The 19,977-nt window shown below is 46.7% G+C and overlaps 1 protein-coding gene across 1 annotated transcript in view; it reads left to right on the top strand.

The window, feature by feature from the left end:
• Positions 1-19,977, top strand: part of LOC135215709 (UBX domain-containing protein 7-like) — a 250,423-nt gene that overhangs the window by 165,435 nt on the left and 65,011 nt on the right. Inside the window, exon 3 of the mRNA XM_064250667.1 lies at positions 17,389-17,533. Coding sequence (XP_064106737.1) covers positions 17,389-17,533 — 145 coding nt within the window. The remainder of the gene's footprint in view (positions 1-17,388; positions 17,534-19,977) is intronic.

Below are 19,977 nucleotides of genomic sequence, written 5' to 3' on the forward strand. Positions count from 1 at the left end.
GTCTATTCGTACACCTCTGCAGGCAGTGGTTGTACAGATGATATAGGAAGAAAAATATACAATATGCTCTCTGTACCTACCTCCAAATGATAATATTTTGTATGATAATTTAGTAGAGGTGATTCAACAACTCCCCAACCTTTTCTCTTATTGGGAGATTTGAATGGTAGACATCCTTTATGGGGCGATGTTTTAGCAAACACAAGGGGCAATATTATATCATCAATTGTGGAAAATGAGGATGTTGGACTCCTTAATACAGGAGAGCCCACACATTTTCATGTCCCAGACAGGTACCTTGTCATGCATTGACCTATCAATCGCAAGCTCTAATTGCCTTTTTCTCGATTTCGATTGGTAGGACATTAGATGATTGGCATACTAGTGATCATGCACCAATCATTATAAGCACCAACAATGGTCCACCTTCACAGAGATCGCCACGATGGAATCTTGACAAGGCAGACTGGGGTAGATTTCGTGAGCTAAGCGAAATTGAAGGGAATGCAGAACAGTTTGAAAAATATTGATGATGCCATAGACATGCTGAATGGAACCCTTCATACAGCAGGAGTCAATTCAATTCCCAAAACAACAGGGTTATTCAAACGACGACCAGTCCCCTGGTGGTCTTCAGAACTAACTGCCCTGCACAGAGCCACAAGAAGGTCTTTAACCCGATTGCGCAGACGCCGTACTGAGGAGAATTTAATTACATACAAGAAATGTAGAGCACAGTTCCGTCGTGCCATGAAAGAAGCTAGGCGCCAGTCTTGGGTGTCTTTTGTTTCCTCCATTAACAGTAGAACACCACCATCTTCTGTGTGGAGGAAAGTGAAAAAGATAGCAGGCAAATTCACCCCCAACCCACCACCAGTGTTGAAGGTGAATGATCAGTATGTGACTGGAGCAAACTGACGTTAGCAATGCCCTGGCGGATCATTTCTCAAATGATCACGCAAGTGTGACCAGCAGCTCCTGGTCACCTAGTTTAGGAGCAATGAAAGAAAAGAAATTTTAAATTTTGCAACAGGAAGGGAAGAGTCATACAACTCTCCTTTTTTTACTGAAAGAGAATTTGACTCCGCACTTGCTACATTGTAATGATACAGCCCCTGGACCCGATGAAATTCCATATTGCAATGATTAACATGTACCTGTTAATACCAAGTTGTTTATTTTAAGCATTATTACAGAATCTGGGATGATCATAGTTATCCAAGTGTTTGGGAACTAGCCATTATTTAGCCTTTTTAAAACCTGGAAATAAGGATAAGTTTTTAGCTGCAAACTATCGACCAATTGCATTGACATCTTGTTTATGTAAGATCATGGAGAAGATGGTCAATGTAAGACTGGTATGGTACCTGGAAAAGAAGGGTATTTTATCACCTATCCAGTGTGGATTTAGAAAAATGCATTCAACGACTGATGTGTTGATGCGACTGGAATCCTCTATTTGTGAAGCCTTGCTTCCAAACAGCACCATGTAACAGTCTTTTTTGATCTTGAGAAGGCATATGATACTGCATGGAGATATGGTATACTTAAAACAATTCATGAATTGGGGTTACGAGGAGAGTTACCATTGTTCATTCAATCATTTGTTTCACATAGATTTTTTCAAGTCAGAGTGGGGGAAACTCTATCGGAGAGGAGAAGGGAGATGTCAGGAAGAAGGAGTTCCCCAGGGTAGTGTGCTAAGTGTAACACTATTTGCACTAGCCATTAATGGGATATCCTCTGTCATTCCCCAAGATATTCTCTCAACCATTATTTGTAGATGATTCTCTCCATATCATTTGCTGGATCTAGAATGTCGATGGTTGAGAGAAAACTCAACTCTCAATTGACAAAATTATTCAGTGGGCTGAGATGAATGGATTTAAGTTTTCGACAAACAAACTACTGTTGTCCATTTCTGTCGTATTCGGGAGTACATCCTGACCCGGATATATACATCAAAGGCCAACGGATCCCATGTGTAAATGAAGCTAGATTTTTTAGGTTTGATATTTGATTGCAGGTTGACATGGGTTCCTCACTTAAAGGTGTTAAAAGTTAAGTGTCTTGAGGCTCTGAATCTTTTAAAAATAAAAAGTATTGTCACTACATCATTGGTGGGGGGCAGACCGCAAAACTATTTTAAAATATACAAGGCCTTAATTTTTTCTAAAATTAGTTATGGGTGTGAAATATACTCCTCAGCCACCCCAAGCAGATTAAAGGTATTAGATTCTATACACCATGCTGGTATTAGGACTGTCTACAGGAGCGTTTAGAACTTCGCCTATTCCAAGTCTCCTTGTTTCGACGCTGGAGAATTAACTTTGAGACCTTTACCGAAAGTCTTCTATTATTCGGTATTGGTTTAGGTTGCAAAGACTTCCCAATTCTTTAGCTTGTCAGACTGCAAACTTTGTAAGGCATTTAGATATTTTGAGTTACACCCAAAATCTCCTCAACCTTATGGTTTTCGGGTAAAACAATTAATAAACGGTCTTGATATAGCAAGAAATAGAGTTCTTCCATTCAAGATATCAGCAACCCCTCCATGGAAATTACCAGATATATCTTTTTGTAAATATTTTATTGGTATAAAAAAGAACATGACTGAATTAGAAGCCAGGTCTCTCTTTCGTGAACATGTCGAAGAACATAAGGAATCTACTTTTATATTTACAGATGGCTCCAAATCTGATGCTGGCGTTGGATTTGGAGTATATAGTGGTTCTTTTAATTGTAGAGGTGCACTTCCTCTAGTATCTTCCATATTTACTGCAGAACTATATGGCATATTAACCGCTATTGAGAAAATAGCATTAAAAGATGAGGGCAATTTTACCATTTTTAGTGATGCAAGAAGTGTCCTTCAAGCTTTAGAAGTTTTAATTCTAGTAACCCTTTTTTGGTTTTAAAGATTTTAGAGTGGCTTTTTATTATTGGTCTGAAAGGCATAACTGTTCGATTTTGTTGGGTTCCGGCACACGTAGGTGTGTGTGGAAATGAGGAGGCAGATTCACTGGCAAAGAATGCTGCAGCTGAGTTGCTACCAAGAAGGTATCCCATTCCATGTAATGATTTTTTACCTACAATTAAGAATTTTATTTGTAATAATTGGCAAAAGCATTGGGAAAGCTTAGCCGATAATAAGATGAGAGAAATAACAAATGTTATATCCCCTTGGAAATATAACGTGATGCCCCGAAAGTGGGAGACTACTCTTTGTCGTCTCCGAATTGGTCACACTCGGATGACACATGAGTTTTTGCTAGCTGGCCAACACCAACCATATTGTGACGACTGTTTGATACCCTTGACCGTGAAGCATTTGTTGACTGAATGCCCCACTTATAGCACGGAAAGAAATAGATATCTGTTTGAGGCTCGAGGTGAGGATGGCAAGGTTCATCCTTGCCAAGATTCTTGGACATGATGTGTCATACAATGCAAGTGGCATTTTTAGATTTATTTCAGAAGCAGGTCTTCTGAAAGCTATTTAACTTTTACAATGATATTTGCTTTTATGGTTTTAATTGCATATAATTTTATTCTTTATTTATAATAAACGATATCGGCGTCAATGACCTTCGATGTCAGGATGCCAGAGAACTAACAATCATTCATTCATTCTGGTAACCGCCTCGACCTCCTCTGAAGTGCTTTCCCCTGTTAAAGGGGCCTCCCGATCCTCTCCCACGAAAGGAACGCTTACCTCTACCTCCCTTACCCGAGCGGTCATACTTCTGAGAAGCTTGACTCTCGAAGGCTTGATTGTAAGCTGGAGAGATGGCGTAAGAGGTGGAGGGCTGAGGCTGAGGGGATATCACATAAATTGGCTGTGATTGACCTTTAGAAGTGGAGGGTTGGGCTGTCTGCACTAACGGTACTGTTGGAACTTGTTGAGGAAAGCGTAGTTGCTTCTTCTGGTAAGGTTGGAAACGCCCCTGGGTTTCTTTTGTCCCTTTGTTACCCTTAGGAGTCAGGTCTGCCTCCTCTTAGCCGAAAGGCCCCAACGATCCTTAAGGCTCTGGTTTAACCTGGTAGCCTCTGACTGGACCTCCTTAACCATAGCTTCTGGGAAGAGATCTGCTCCCCAGATGCTATACGAGAGTAACCTATTCGGTTCATGCCGAATGGTTGCCTCTTGTAGGACATGCTTCCTACAATTCGTCGAGCAGTGGCAAACTCAAACATATCTGACTGTACCGTTTGAGTCAGGGCTTTGGTCATGAGCTTAAAAATCGGTTCAGATCCATAAGCCATGGTAGCTACCTCAGACATAGCCATAGAATTGATGGATCTGGCTAGACGCGATTTTGCATCAAATTCAGCCTGAATAAGGCTATCTGGGAGCCTGGGTAGCTTTTCACCAAACTGCTCCATAGCACAGTCCGGTTTGAGTTTGCCAGATGAGAAAGTATTCGGCAAGTCTTCCCACAATTCTCCAACTGAGGGGAGCAACGGAGATGTGGGATCCGCTTCCTTCAACTGCGGTATAGGTTCCCCTTCTGGGCCGCTGGGATGGTCGACCTCGCGATCTTGGTTAGGAACGGGAGCGGGGTACTCTCATCCATTGTAAAAATGGTAAAGGGAGGGACTCTTAAATGGCTTTGTCTCTTTGGTGTTAGAACAATCCATGTCCTTCTAAATACACCTTGCAGCCATTTCTCCTGAGCCTTAGGTCTCGTTGAAGTTAGAGGACTGTGTCTCCTTTAGTACCTTATCGTCCCGCAACATAGCCGAAGGCGTAAGCCTTGCGTAGCCTATGAACGGAGGCTGGAGGTCTTCCGGGAAGAACTCGAAGTCCTCTATTCTTCGAGTCCCAAATTCCGGTATAGAGATGAGACCATCCTGGAAGGGGGCGTATGACGCTACTCTCCACGGATTGTTCATAGAGAACTGAGGTAGTGAGTTCATACGGAGGAAGTTGGGATCCACTCGTGTTGGACAGTGGAGGAGAGGCTAGAGGAGCTTCTCTCAGCCCGGCTATAATGGAGTCCTGGGAAGTAATCCTGTCCGACAGACGAGAGATCATTTGCTCCATGCTACTCTTTAAGGACCCAACCAGGTCACCCACCTGTTGCAACAGGCCAGCATTGGAGTCCAAAGCCGGAGCTGCTGCGGAGGTGGAGGGGAGGCTCTGAATCGGAACCAAAGGTAGCGGAACTGGTGATTCTGCCGGAGTGCGAGATCTCTCTCTGGAGGATTTACTCCTCGAGGACTTAGAGCCGGAGCTAGAAGCTTTAGACCTGGATGCTCCGGGATTCCAGCCGGAGACTTACGGGAGGAGGATGAAGCCGAAAGTCCGTCTTCTTAGACGACGACGACGTCTTAGTCAAGGTCATCACCTTAGACTTGACCTTAGGTCTAACCGAAGCACCAGGAGGAGAATATATTTCGTCACCCGTAAAGCCTTGGAAGGATGGAGAGGTTGCAGGAGTAGAAGAAACAGTTACGCCCAAGGGTGACCCTTGGGTGTCCACCGTACCTACCTCGACCAACAGGTCGTCTATACCTACCATAGGTTCAACATTAATATCTAGGGTCGCGACATCCGTAGAGATATCCTGGTCCTGATCAGTTAATGAGGTAGCCAGCTGTTGTTGGATGAAGGCGATAGTCGGATCCGCTTCTACCGGGTCGACGTATCCTGTCGCCTTGCCTCCGGGGAAGATTAGTAATGCCAACCGCTTCTCTAGGATGTAGGGCTGTCCCTTGGCGGCGTTTTTACCCAAAAAACCGCCGACCAGGCCCGCAGGGTAGCCAAGGTGCGGATCTCCTTACCGACCGGAGCCTGGAAGAGAGGGCGTAGTTTAGATTTAAGAATCACTTAAAACTAAAACTTAAAGTATAACTTAAATTAATTGCCTTAAGTTAATAAATGATGAAAACTTAAGCGCTAAAAAAGAAGCGGAGCAGCTACTGGAGATGGAAAACTTACCCCTTCCAAAAGCTGGCTCCCAAAACCAGATCGTAACATAGGTAGGCACGTCTCATGGTACCAGACTCTGGATGTCCCCGCAGCGGAGTCGCGCATGGAGCATGGGACCGGCAAACTTCTTGTGTCCACAAGGGGTCCTGAAGTGTGGCGGAACATCCCGGATGCTCACAGTTGGTGGCCTGTAAGTGGGGAGACACATGAGTATCTTAAAAAACATCACTTACAGTCTAAAGGACGGGAAGAACTCCGATGCATGCCGGAGCTCGGAAAAAATTTGGGCATAACCCCTCCCTGCATCGCCTGAATAGGCTATAATCCCGGAGAGATCCGGTAAGATATGTAAGGGAGGGGGGATGGTTTAAGGTTCTTAAGATAAACTTAAAGATAACTTAAACCTAACACACAAGCAAACCGGACTAAGTCCAGTGCGTAGCGGAGTGTAGTAACTCAGCAAAACGGTAAGGTTAGTAGAGACCCACTGTATGCTCCGGTCCACCCTACTGTGACTAACAACTTATAACAACTTTCCGCTGGATACCAGGACTCCGATCAGGAAGGAGCCCTAGTAAGATGGGAAAGAGCGAGAAGACATACAGGCTCAAGCTAGCCCGGAGCGACAAGGTAGCGCGGAGGGTGGGCAAGGCCAGTACCCCCCACATCCGTACCGCCAAGACCGGCCGGACCGAGAAGCCGGAGAGGTCGAGACCAGTCAGGGTCGTCCCGACTCCCTAGCCCCCCCGCCTGAGGGGAGAGAGGGAGGCAGGCTCGGGTAGAGGAGCGAGCATGGGCAGACCGACCCACCCCCGCCCGGACTCTATGGAAGAGCGGGAGGGGGGGGAAGAATGACTGGAGACAGGCGAATCTGGCTGGCCCGTGATCACGAAGTGACCACGAGGCGGTAAGACCAAATACGACAACTAAGCCTAGGACAACCACTGATCAGGGAAATGCTATCGGGAAGCATACTGAACTGAAAAGCGGTGGCAAATAAGCCCACTGGGCCAAACCAACTGATCAGAGAGATGCTATAGGGAAGCAAACCAACTGATGAGCGGTAGTATAGGCTCAAAGAGCCAGGACCTAGGCTAAGCCAGACGCCTAACTAACCTAACAATAATAAAATACACAGTATAAATAAATAAATGAAAGAAAGAAAACAAAATAGCAGGAGAAAAAAACCCAGGAGTGTACGGAACAACCCGAAGGCAAGTCTACCACTCAAAGCTAGTCAGAGGCCGATACTAAGAACCTGGACTAGGGTCTGGATAGAAGAAGCCTACGTAAGGTAAAATACATGCATGCATGACAAACCTGAGTAGACCGTACCCTAAGTAAAGCGGATAATCATATAGAGCGAAGATAAATAAGGGGATGTTCTAGGTATGGGGAGGACCAAGAACGAACCCATCACGAGGCAGAAACCATGCTGCCATGCTTCCGACCCCGAGATCGTATTTATACCTAAAAAACGGCAAATACTGTCTCAGGGCCGGAAAAAACCCACTAACCGTAAAATACTGAGTACTTAACTTAGCTGCTGCGATAGCTGCACGCTCCATAATAGAAAATCCAATGAAAGGGCACAAAAAAACACAGAGAGGAAAAATATCACAACCGACTCGTGTGCGCTAAACTTGAAAGGATGGCCACCAGAGGCGCAGCAGTCGGCAGCATGGGGATGGAGTAGTAGTAGTACGAGCTGCTCACTCTGTGGGTCGGCTCCCCTCTTGGAGGGATTTTGTAGTGGGAGATTTCTATTGGCATTTGGCTCGTGGTAGTGGTCTCCACTCGCCTAGTGTTCATACCGACACCCTCCTGCAGGGTGAGCGAGTCAGTTATACTGACCTTTTTCTTTATTTTATTTATTCTCTGGTATGTGTTAGTACATTTACCCTAGAAATAATAGATTTAAAGGATATTTCGCGCAGCGACACGAGCTGAGCCCAGAAAAACCATGTAGGAAAATTTTTAGTGGGTTTTTCTTGAGTTTTAACTAACAAAATAGGCTGTTTTTAGCATTTTTATAGGGGTTCCAAACATTCGCGGGTTCTAACTATTCACGGGGGGGTCTGGTACGCATCCCCCGCGAATACGGGGGGACCACTGTACAGAGAGGCTCTGATACCTCTCGAATGCAGGATTCCTGCGACATTGGACATCAATTTCGTGAAAATTTGAGGCGGGGTGCTTAGCCCGAAACAAAGAGCTCGCAACTGGAATACCTCCTCTTTGTACACGAACCTCGGGTATTTTTTGAAGCTTGGGTGGATGGGGATGTGGAAATACGCATCTTGTAGATCTAATGAGACCATCCAGTCCTCCTTTCTGACTGCTGCCAGGACTGATTTCGTAGTTTCCATCGTAAATTTTGTCTTCTGTACGAAGACATTGAGTGCACTCACGTCCAGCAGTGGCCTCCATCCTCCCGAGTTCTTGGGCACCAGGAATAAACGATTGTAGAAGCCTGGCGACTCTAAATCCCACACCTTCTCTATTGCCTCCTTTTCCAACAAGAGCGACATTTGCTGTTGAATCGCTTGAACTTTTGATTCCTCTCTCTACCTGGCCGAGAGATCTATTGGAGATACTGCTAAAGGAGGTTGCTCTAGAAACGGGATTTTGTACCCCTCCTTTAGCAGCTGAATGGACCAAAGATCTGCTCCTCTTTTCTCCCAAGTTTGCCAGAAGTTGGAAAGTCTGGCTCCTACTGCTGTCTGGAGACGAACTTTGTCAAACCCTGATTCGTCTTTGCCTTGAGCCTCTTCTTTGAGACCTCTTTCCTGACGGTCTGAAACTGCGTCTACCAGAGGTAGTTTCCCAAAAGGGCTGAGAAACCTGTTGTTTTGGATTCTCTTCCTTCGCCTTATGCGCTGAAAAACCAGCAGGTAGTACCTTTCTTGCTGTTTTAGATACTAAATCTTTAGTGGCCTTTTGGGCTAATGCTGACGAGACTTCTTTAACTAAGTCTTGTGGAAATAGGAGCGAAGAAAGAGGGGCATAAAGGAGCTCTGACTTCTGTACTGGTGTAACTCCGTTAGCCAAAAAAGAACAAAATTAAGCCCTTTTCTTCAGGACCCCCGCAGCGAAGAGTGCTGCCAGTTCATTAGCCCTGTCTCTCAACGCCTTGTCCATGCATGACATGATATGAACAGGCTCTTGCGTGTCATTGCCCTTAAAAGACTCCACCTTTTTCCCCAAGGCTCCCAGGGTCCGATCTAGAAAGTTAAAAACCTCGAAAGCTCTGAACACTCCTTTGACGAGGTGGTCTAATTCTGAAGTCGACCAAAACACTTTAGTTCTGCTCATAGCTGTTCGAGGAGATGCATCCACCAAACTCGAGAAGTCACCTTGTGCCGAAGCAGGAATTCCCAGGCAAAGAGCTTCTCCCGTCTCATACCATACGCTCGACCTAGAACCCAACTTGACCGGGGAAAACGCTGTTAGAAGATTTTCCAAGCGTAAACTCTGAAGGAGGGGAATGAGGCGCAGCTGGAATAAAGCTCTCTGGGAAAATTTCATTAAAGACCTTCATAAGTCTTTTCAAATCTGATGAAGCATGTTGTTCCTTCGAATCCTCTTCGTCTAAGGGAATCACAGGAGAAAGGGGGATATCGACTTCCCTTTCTTCCGACTGTACTCGAATGGAAGTAGCGATGTCTCGCTGTCTTGATGCCCGATGTCACGACATCCAACCTCTTGACGTCCGAAGCTACGATGTTTAAGCTCTCGACGCTCGGCGTCATGACTCCCAAGAGCCTGACGCTCGGCGTCCTGACTTGCAACTTCTCAATGCCTGATCTGATGGGGTCTAAGCTCTTGACGCTTGGCGTCATGACGTATATGTTCTTGACGCTCTGCTCTTTGACCTCCGACGTCATGGTGTTTATGTTCTTGACGCTCAAGTTCTTGACGCTCAGCGCCATGATCCTCTTCGGCGTCATGGCAAACTATTTTCTTCTTGCTTACAGGAAGCCAGACCTTCATGAGGGAAGATAGTTTGTGCTGCATATCCTGAATTACATTTAGATCCAGAGCCCCATGCTGAGACCGGACAGGAGAAGCAGCAACAACCTCAGACACTCTCTCCACGGCAATCAATGAACCATCCGGAGACAAATACCAACCTGAAGGAGGAGGAGGAGCATGTACAGACATCTGTTTGCCCCTTACCGAAGCAGATGGCCGCCTGTGCGACATCTTACTGCTTTCGACAGAGGGACCAACAGCGTCCGATGTCTTTCTGCCTCCTACCGAAGCAGATGGCTGCCTGTGCGACATCTTACTGCTTTTGGTAGGGAAACTGACATCGTACAACCTCCCTTTGTCTCCTACCAAAGTAGATGGCCACCTGTGCGACATCTTACTACTCTTGGCAGGAGAACTCCCTTCGGAGTCGGAAGAGAATCGCTCCTGACTGCTCCAATGACTGCAACCTGGAGCCTGAGGTGTCATCTCACGAGGCTGTTCGGTCGTGGAAAATTTCCTCTTGAGAGGTCTTGACTTAAGACGCCAGTCCCGTTTGGGAGCTGCTTCGTCCAATGAAGAAGAGCATACACTTACCTCGCCTTTCCAATGGCGAGGGTGAGCGTCCTGGGAAGCGTCAACAGGTACGCTCAAGGGGACGGCTGCTCGGGAGCTAAAGCCTCTCGCCTCCCTTCGTCTGTCGACATTCCTTCTCACAGGGGTTGTTGAGCTTGGAAGAGGTCTAGGACTAGGAGCACAACAGGTCCGAGCAGCCGCACCCTCCACTGCACTGATTTTAGCACTAGCACTTGCACTTTTCATTTCCCTCATCTGACCACAATTTTGCTCTGTCCTCTGTGAGAGATTCTACATTCTCGCCCAGAGCTTGAATTACTACCAACATATCTGTAAGAGTCGGATCACTAGGATTATCAAGAGTGGGATCAGGAATTACTTCTACAGGGGAAGGATCAATAGGCTCGTTAACACGGGGAACAGAACTATCCCTAAAAGAACGAGACATACTACTTTTACTCCTTCTGATCCTGTCTCTTTCAAGTTTACGTACATAACGATCATAATTCATCCACTCATTATTATCCAAATCAACACATTCATCACATCTATTATCCAACTCGCAAACTTTACCTCTACATTTCACACAAATGGAGTGAGGATCTAAGGCGGCTTTAGGAAGCCGGGTCTTACATCCCCTCACACACCTTCTAACACTTGAAGAGTCAGACATATTGGAAAAGTCAAAGAGAGATCAAGAAAAGCAAGGGTCGAACCAACAAAATCTAAACGGTACCAAGAAAATCCAAAAAACAAATCCCAAAACAAGCGAAAGCCAAAGCCAAAGTGTACTTCACCAAACCAATTGCGAAAAACACGGGCCAAAGCGAGTGAAAATCCACGATGTTCACCGAAACGGCGGCAGGGAAGATCTGAAGGAATAGTTGGAATGGTTCCAGGTACCTGGGTAGAGGGCGCACAGGTGGTACACCTGACTACCCAATCAGCGATTGCCGCGAGTTTTGAAATTCTGCCGTGACGTCACAGGGACTTATGCTATATATATAACTACCAGGTAAGTTAGATGTTTAAAAACTGTAAGTACTTGTGCTTTTGTATTTTATTATCATTACAATGGATTCTCGTGAGCTGGAGAGTTCCCCACGACCCTCAAGAGCCGCAGGACTTGCCATGGTGTGGAGGGCCGTAATTGTGGGGCCTTCCGCTCCTTCTTGGAGGTTGACCCTCATGAATTGTGTGCTCGGTGTCGGGGGCACGAATGCTCTCGCGCCGAGCCCTGTGATTTTTGTGTTTTGTGGTCAGAGGAGCAGTGGGCGCGCTTTGAGGGGAGGAGGAAACGACGTAAGCCTGCCAGGGAGTCATCGGAAAGTTCTCCGGCTACTCCCCTGGTCACGGACACGTCGTCTTCTTTCCTCCCTCCATCTCAGCTCCCGCATATGACTCCTTCCCCTTCGGGAGGGGTTTCTCGCTCCTCTTCGCCTGACCCGTCAAGCGTGGAGGAGGGGGCGAGGTACCCCGACATCCAATTGTACTCGGGGTCTTCCGTTCGCTTGGGTTGGGACTTGTCCCCCCCCCAGGGCAAGGGGGAACTCCTCCTACTAACCTGACTTTTGCCTCCTCAGTGCGACTGCCATGGGTGACGACCTCGGCCAGGTGTGGTGCTCGTTGGGTCTCCAGGGGACACCGAGTGTTGGGGGCTGTTGCATCACCTGGCGAGTGGCTCTGCTCTGGTCACGCACGGTCCGGTAACCACCACCACCGTGTCGACCCTAGGGTATGCTGCCCCTCCTCACCTGGTTTATACGCAGCATATTACTACGGTGACCCCTTCAGCTGCAGTGCAGGTGCAGTTTCCTAGCGTTCCGAGGAGGGTCGTAACACCGCCGCCCGGGTTCGCCGCTCTCGCACCAGCCCCCGACTTGAGTCGTTCTGGGGTCCTAAGAAGGAACCCAAGACGACGGTGGGTCTGCCGCGATTGGCTCTGGCTGACTCGGTGCTGGGCCAGGTGGACTCTCTCGTCTCCGGACAGGAGGGTTCGCTACGGTCTGGCAGGTCTTCCAAGCTACTTCCCCCGCCTCTACTGCGACAGTGGAGATTCTATGTGCCATCGGAGGACCCTCTGCCGCCCAAACAGGTTAACCTGGAGCTAGCTAGGCTAACTCCGGGGGTGTCTCTTATGGTTCTTGCAGCAAGAGGCACTCGCCTTGGAATCAACCGCCATGGCAGCATTCCAAGCAGTCACCTGGTTAGACCTGTGGTCCCTCACGGTGTCTAAGGTCGCGGCCACTTCGGGAAATATCACTCCTGAAGGTGACCTGGCTTTCAGGAGACTGTGCCAGTCTGGAGGTAGAGCCACCTCCTACCTAGCCCACCAGACAGCAAACCTGTGGGCCAAACTGGTTCTTCGGCGTAGGGACGCAGCCTTCACCCGAGTGACCAGGGCGGCTGGGCGTGAGGCATTTCTGGGTCTTCGCAACGGACCGGCGCAGAATTCCTCCTCTCTCTTCCCCGGAGAGATGGTGGATGCTGCGATGGAGCGACGATGCACTGATGACAGTTACCGACTAGTACACCAGGCAGTCTCGAAGGCATCTGGGCAGCCTCGAGCTACTGCAGCCAAGCCTAAGAGCTTGGTTAGCGCTTCCTCTGCGGCCAAGACGATCGCATCATCGAGGCCCAGGGGAAAGACTCTGCCTTCTACTTCTTCTAGGAGCGACCGTAACCAGCCCTCCTCCCAGCCCTCCTCCCAGCCCTCCTCCCTGCCCTCCTTCTCACAAGGGGGAGCTGGGAAGAAGAAGCTGAAGAGAGGTGGGAAACGCTAGGGTCGGCGTTCACCCTCACCTGCTGCCGGAAGTGGGGGGGGTTGCCTGGCGAGCCATTGGGCAACATGGCAGTGCTTTGGAGCAGAGACCTGGATAGTAGACGTCCTTCGGGAGGGGTATCTACTACCCTTCGAGTCTTGGCCACCCCTCACCTCCAACCCGGTCCACCTTCAGACCTACGTACCCGGAACATCCAAGGACGTAGCACTTCGGCAGAAATTAGAAGCCATGCTGAGCAAAGGAGCTGTAGAGATCGTCAGGGATCAGTCACCGAGCTTCTACAGCTGTCTTTTCCTGGTGGAGAAGTCTTCGGGGGGGGGGGGGGGGGGGTGGGGGGGGGGGGGCGGGCTGCGCCCGGTGATAGATCTCTCTCTCCCCTGAACCAATTCGTTCGCCAGTCTCAGTTCATGATGGAGACGGCACACTCCGTGCTCGACTCCATCAGGGAGAACGACTTCATGCTTTTGGTGGACTTGAAGGACGCGTATTTGGAGATACCCGTTCATCAGTCCTCCAGGAAGTACCTCCGTTTCATCCTCGACGGGACGGTGTACCAATTCAGGGCACTTTGCTTCAGTCTCTCAACCGCCCCACAGGTGTTCACGCGAGTGTTCACTCTGGTGTTTGCTTGGGCCCACTCGTCAGGGATACGTCTTTTGAGGTATCTCGACAACTGGTTAGTCCTGGCGAGCTCCCGCTCGCAGATGCTACGGGACAGGGATCGACTCCTCGAGTTCTGCCGCAATCTGGGGATCGTGCTAAACTTCAAGAAGTCAGATCTTGAGCCCAAGCAGAGGATGAAGTACCTAGGTATGCTAATCGATACGGTAGCAGGGCGAGTCTTCCCCGCAGACTCGCGGATCAGTAGATTCAGGGAGGCAGGCAGCCTACTAGTTCCTGTCTCAGCAGGAACAGCCAGCTCAGCTGTGGCAAGTCGTGATCGGCCACCTGTCTTCACTCGAGAAGTTAGACCCTCACGGGTGTCTTCACCTGCAGTCTCTCCAGTGGAGGCTAAAGGAGAGTTGGTCACAGGCAAGAGACCCGCCGTACTTCCCCATGTCCCTCACGGAGGAGGTGAGGCAGGACCTAGCCTGGTGGCTGAACGACAGGAACCTCGGAAGAGGAGTGCCTCTCCGCACTCCCCCCCCCCCCCCCCCCCTCGGAGATGTTGCTGTTTTCAGACGTGTCAACCGAGGGATGGGGCGCACACCTGGAGGAGTTGCTGACTGCAGGAGCGTGGGATCATCACGACAAGCACCTTCACATTAACGTCCTGGAGCTCAAGGCAGCATTCCTCGCTCTCCAAGAGTTCCAGGACCGTCTGATGGGACACTCGGTGGTGTTGATGTGCGACAACACCACAGTAGTGGCATACGTCAACAAAAGGGGGGCCTAGTATCCCTCCTGTTGTACCAGTTGACGTTGCAGGTGCACGAGTGGGCTGTGGCTCACTCGCTAGAGCTGTCAGCCCGCTACATTCCAGGCAATAGGAATGTGGTAGCAGACAAGCTCAGCCGTCGGGATCAGGTGATAGGGACCGAATGGTCCCTACACCCAGACGTGGCGGAAAGGCTCTTCAACCTGTGGGGGCGTCCAATCGTAGATATGTTCGCCACCCGGCACAACAGGAAACTTCAGGTTTCCTACTCGGCTGTGCCAGACCCATGGGCAGCTGTAGAGGACGCTCTTCAACACCGATGGGACAACCTCTTCGTTTACGCCTTTCCCTCGTTCTGTCTGATTCGCAAGGTGATAAGCCGAGTGCTGGTCATCCCGAATCTCAGGATGATCCTGGTGGCTCCCAAATGGCCTCAGGCCATTTGGTATCCAGACCTGCTGGCTCTTCTTGCAGGAGCACCGAGAGAGATTCCCCCTTGGCACAACCTTCTCGTCCAGCCACACGTGGAACGGTATCACCAGTCAGTCCAGTCCCTTCATCTTCACGCCTGGCTGGTATCCACCATCTCTTGCGAGCAAGAGGCTTTTCTTGCCGAGCAGCAACAGAGATGGCTGGGTACATCAGACAGTCCTCTGCAACTGTGTACCAGGGAAAGTGGGCCGTCTTCTGTGGTTGGTGCCGTAGACGGGGTGTATCTCCTCTCAGAGCCACTCTTCAGGAGGTAGCAGATTTCCTCGTATTCCTTCGCCGAGAGAAGCTCCTCTCCATCGCCACAGTCAAAGGATACAGGGCCACCCTGGCCCTAGTCCTAGTCCTGAAACTGAGGGGAGTGGATATCTCGAACTCGCTAATGAAGAGCTTCGAGAGGTCTTGCCCACCCAGGGAACTCAGGTCCCCGGGGTGGGATGTGACTCTCGTCCTTAGGAGTCTGACTCGAAGTCCCTTTGAGCCACTCAGAGAGTCGTCAGACAGGGATCTGACCCTCAAGACCCTCTTCTTGCTGGCCCTGGCATTGGCGAAGAGAGTAGGGGAACTTCATGGCTTTTCCTTCGACGTCAAGCATACCAGGGGGTAGGGATCTGTGACGCTCGATTTCGTCCCGAACTTCGTAGTGAAGACTCAGAACCCTTCGGTCCCTCACGACAGGTTCGAGTCATTCACGATCCCCTCCCTACTGGACTTCACCGACAACGATGCGGATGAGATGCTGCTTTGTCCTGTTAGGGCGCTACGGCGCTATCTAAAGAGAACTCGGCACCTCAGGCCTGAGTGTCGACGCCTCTTCGTTAGCACCGGGGTGACCAAGAAAGAAGTATCCAAGAACACTTTCTTTCTGGCTGCGGGAGGTGATCAGGAGGGCGTACGAAGCTGATGGTAGCGACGACATCCGTACCCTTTTTCCGAGAGCCCAAGAAGTCAGATTCATTGGTCCTTCCCTTGCGTTCCTCAAGAACTTCTCCGTGGCGCAGGTCCTGAAGGCTGGGGTCTGGACCAACCAGACCACCTTTACCTCCGTATACCTTCGGGATATAGCCCACGGGTCCTTGGACACTTTTTCTTGGGACCTGTGGTGGCTGCTCAACAAGTTGTGTAGCTTAAACAGCACCCAAGCGGACAGAACAGCATCGCATCCTTGTGTGACTGCATGAATGGATGAGTGAATGAGAGTGTGACAGGCTTCTCTTCCCCATCTTTTTCTCCCCCTCTACCTGCGGGCAGAGGGACGCGGTCGTCCCTGCGCTGGATCAGGAGACCGATGCAGGTAAGCTACTCAACCGAGCTTCCACTTTCCCCAACAAGGGGGTGTAAGTGGAAGCCAGCAAGAGACAAACCCATGACTACATATTGCCTCCTGCAATAGGAACGAGTTCTTGTTTACTAGTTTTAAGAGGTACACTGGCCTCCCTCTTATTACTTGGGTCTAGAGGTCTGACCATTGATCCTGCGGTACATACCCCGATCATTGGGCAGAGGCTAGGATCCCTCCCTCTTTCTTACGACCAGGGTGGGAACCAGGTTGGACGAACACCAGTCTGTTCATTGACTCGGATTCCACCCACCAAGAAGTGAGTCTTCCTATTGTTAAAGGACCGATGGTTTGTATTACGTATCGGAATAACAATTTGTCAAAAATTGTATTTTTCCTAACTATACAAACCTGAGGTCCTTTACATATAGTCCCACCTCATGCCACCCCTCACTCTGTGTTTTCCTGGGCCTTAAGCAAAGTGAATCTTCACCTCCCAGTCGCGCGGTGCGCTGACCGTCGGACAAACAGTTAATTACTGAACTCCCTTGTTCGAAGCTTACGACTGGTTCCAGCTGCCGCAAGGTACATTCCTATTGTAAAAGGACCCCAGATTTGTATAGTTAGGAAAAATACAATTTTCAACGAATTGTTATTTTTTATTTTTTTATTTTTTTCAGTCATAATTTATAGTGCTGTACTCCCATTCCCTCTCTCTCTTCAGATAAAGACTGGTAGAGTCAAAAGAAAATGGATTCATTTCATGAACTAGGGAATTTGCTGTGCACATGCATTGGGGCCTTTCATTGAAATGCTCTACTTCATGTGCCTGGATGCGTTCCACACAGAAGCTGCTCTTGATTATAGGTCAATATAAACTTGTTTTCTTGTAAAAACTTAGAATTTTACTTTGAAATAAATTTAAAGAAGCATGCTGTAATAGTATTAATAGAATTTACATACTACCTACTTTCAGGAAGAGGAAGAAGTTCGAGCCCCTATTCCTCAGAAGCAAGAGGTGTTAGTTGAAGGACCAGAGGACATTGCTTATACCTTCAGAAAGAGGCGAAGAGTTGCGCGATCAGTGTTTGACAAGTTTCGTGATTTTGAAGCTGAAACAAGTAAGATGAAATTAAAATAATTTGTTATTTTTATGTTACTGTCTTATACTGGATACGTGTTATAGGGGTGATTTAGTTTAGTTCATACAATTACCAAAGTACAACTTATTTTGTAAGTGTTTACATGTCTAAAAAAAATAAGTTAAATCATTGGTTTGAAGAATTGATGAGTAAGACCATTTTCAGATGTTACATGACATGCTGACAACTTGTATTTTATTGGATACTTCAATGTGATGATTACTTCATGATATATAGAATACAGGTTGTATTCTATACCATACTTAGTATGAGAATTGCTTCATAATCAATAGCAATTGGCTGTCATTTGACATATCAAACCTATGCTCCGGTTCATATAAAGTACCACTAATATATTAATAATTGTTATTAGTACTGTAGAAATTCTTGGTTCTTAAGTATCCTAATTATTATCTGAATTCATTAATCCAAATGAGGTGTAAAATCTACATAACTCCCCAAAGAAGTCATGGGTCTGACAACTAGGGTTACTGCAAAGGGGGGTAAAGGAAAACACAGTGATTCGTATATGAAAATGAGATGCACTCTAAACCAAAGTAATTTAGTATAGACATTCATATTAGGAACAGAGTTACAAGAATTAAACATTAATGATTCTGATTAGCAGTCAAATGTTTTTGTCTCATAAATCATTAGTAATTATAATAGGGCAGAGGCATAGAAACTTGGAAAATGAATTTGTAGCTATAGAATTTAGTTTTGAATATGATCATGCTAACATGGCAAAATAAGCCTACAAAAGTACAAGCTCTGAAAAAGACTATTCCGTAAGTGTTTGAGTGAACTTGCATCTTGCCTTTGGTAAGTCAGTATGGATTGGATGCATTTCATGCAGGCCTTCCCTTTTTCACCCATATGTTTTTTTTTAACAGTTTAGTCATACTGATGACTAACATAATTTTTTTTCTTTCTTTCTTATCTCTTGAAGTCCAATCTAGAAAATATGCCTATATCAGTTATACCTTGTCCACCTATATCAGTCATACCTTCTCCAAGAATGTACAACCTGTACTACAAGAGACATAGACAGAGAGGAAAAAATATAAATTAAAAATAGGAAAAATATCATCATCAAAGTTGGCCAAGTTTTATTCATTAGTAACTTGAAAGCCATGCAGAGGAGGTGAATTGAATGCGAATTTCACTGTCAAGAATTTCTTGCCTGCAGACTAGTTAGACTCACCTAGTTTTGTGAATATAATCTGAAAATATATTTCAGAATGTCTTGTGTGTAATAAACCTACTATAACATGAATGGGTGATGTTCAAATGAATAAAAATAAATCTCTTGAGGACGACTTGTACTCCTCTGGATGTAAGATGATTGCTAATAATAACGTCAGTATTTATATATATATATATATATATATATATATATATCTATATATATATATCATATCTACATAGTCACATACATACTACATACATATACACATACAATACAACACTACATACATACAGGCGGTCCCCGGGTTACGACGGTTCCGGCTTACTACGTTCCGAGGTTACGACGCTGATGCTTCCGACGCTCCGAGTCAACAACGCTTTTATAAAACGCATACTATGATAAAAATCCTTTATAGTTTAGCACAGTATATTAATAAAAATAAGTTTCTGGTAAGATTACAACAAAAATTTTGAGGTTATGATGATTTTCGACACTTTTTATGTCGTATTTTTCTATGTTTTTTAGTGACGTCTCATATGCGGAACTAGTTTCTGAGCGAATGAATACATACTAGCTTGCGGTGCGCAAAGTTTACATATAACAGTCCAAAAGTGCAAATAATGAAAAAATCATTGCTTCTTTCCAGTAATAATAACAAAACTAAGTTTCTGGTTAGATTACAACGCAAATTCCAAATATCCAAAGAGAGACATTATCTAGTAATTTGATCAGAGAGAGAGAGAGAGAGAGAGACAGAGAAGTGTTCGTTTCATTAAACGGCCTCTGACTCATGCCAGTAAATGTTTTGTTGATACTAATAATATAAGCCTATTTAAAGATACGTTTACTTTAATTAGTCTATATGATACGTAAATAGTAATCAACTGTTCTTGTAGCCCTCAAGATTTGGCAAAACCGAAGTATCCAAAGAGAGACATTATCCAGTAACTGGAACCTTGACATACGAATTTAATTTGTTCCGTTACCATCGTCGTATATCAAAACAGTTGTATCTCAAAGCATTTTTTCCCATTAAAAATAATGTAATATTATTAATCCGTTCTAGCGCTATGAAACCACACCTAAACACAGCTAAATTACATATAATATACACAATTTATACACAAATAAACGAGTAATAACACACATAATGATAAAATAACATAGCAACGTGATAAATGATAAATGTTAATAAAATCAATTAAAAAAAAAAGAAAGGAATTTTACTTACCAC

Source organism: Macrobrachium nipponense, chromosome 5 (genome assembly GCF_015104395.2).
Source record: "Macrobrachium nipponense isolate FS-2020 chromosome 5, ASM1510439v2, whole genome shotgun sequence".
Lineage (NCBI taxonomy): Eukaryota > Metazoa > Arthropoda > Malacostraca > Decapoda > Palaemonidae > Macrobrachium > Macrobrachium nipponense.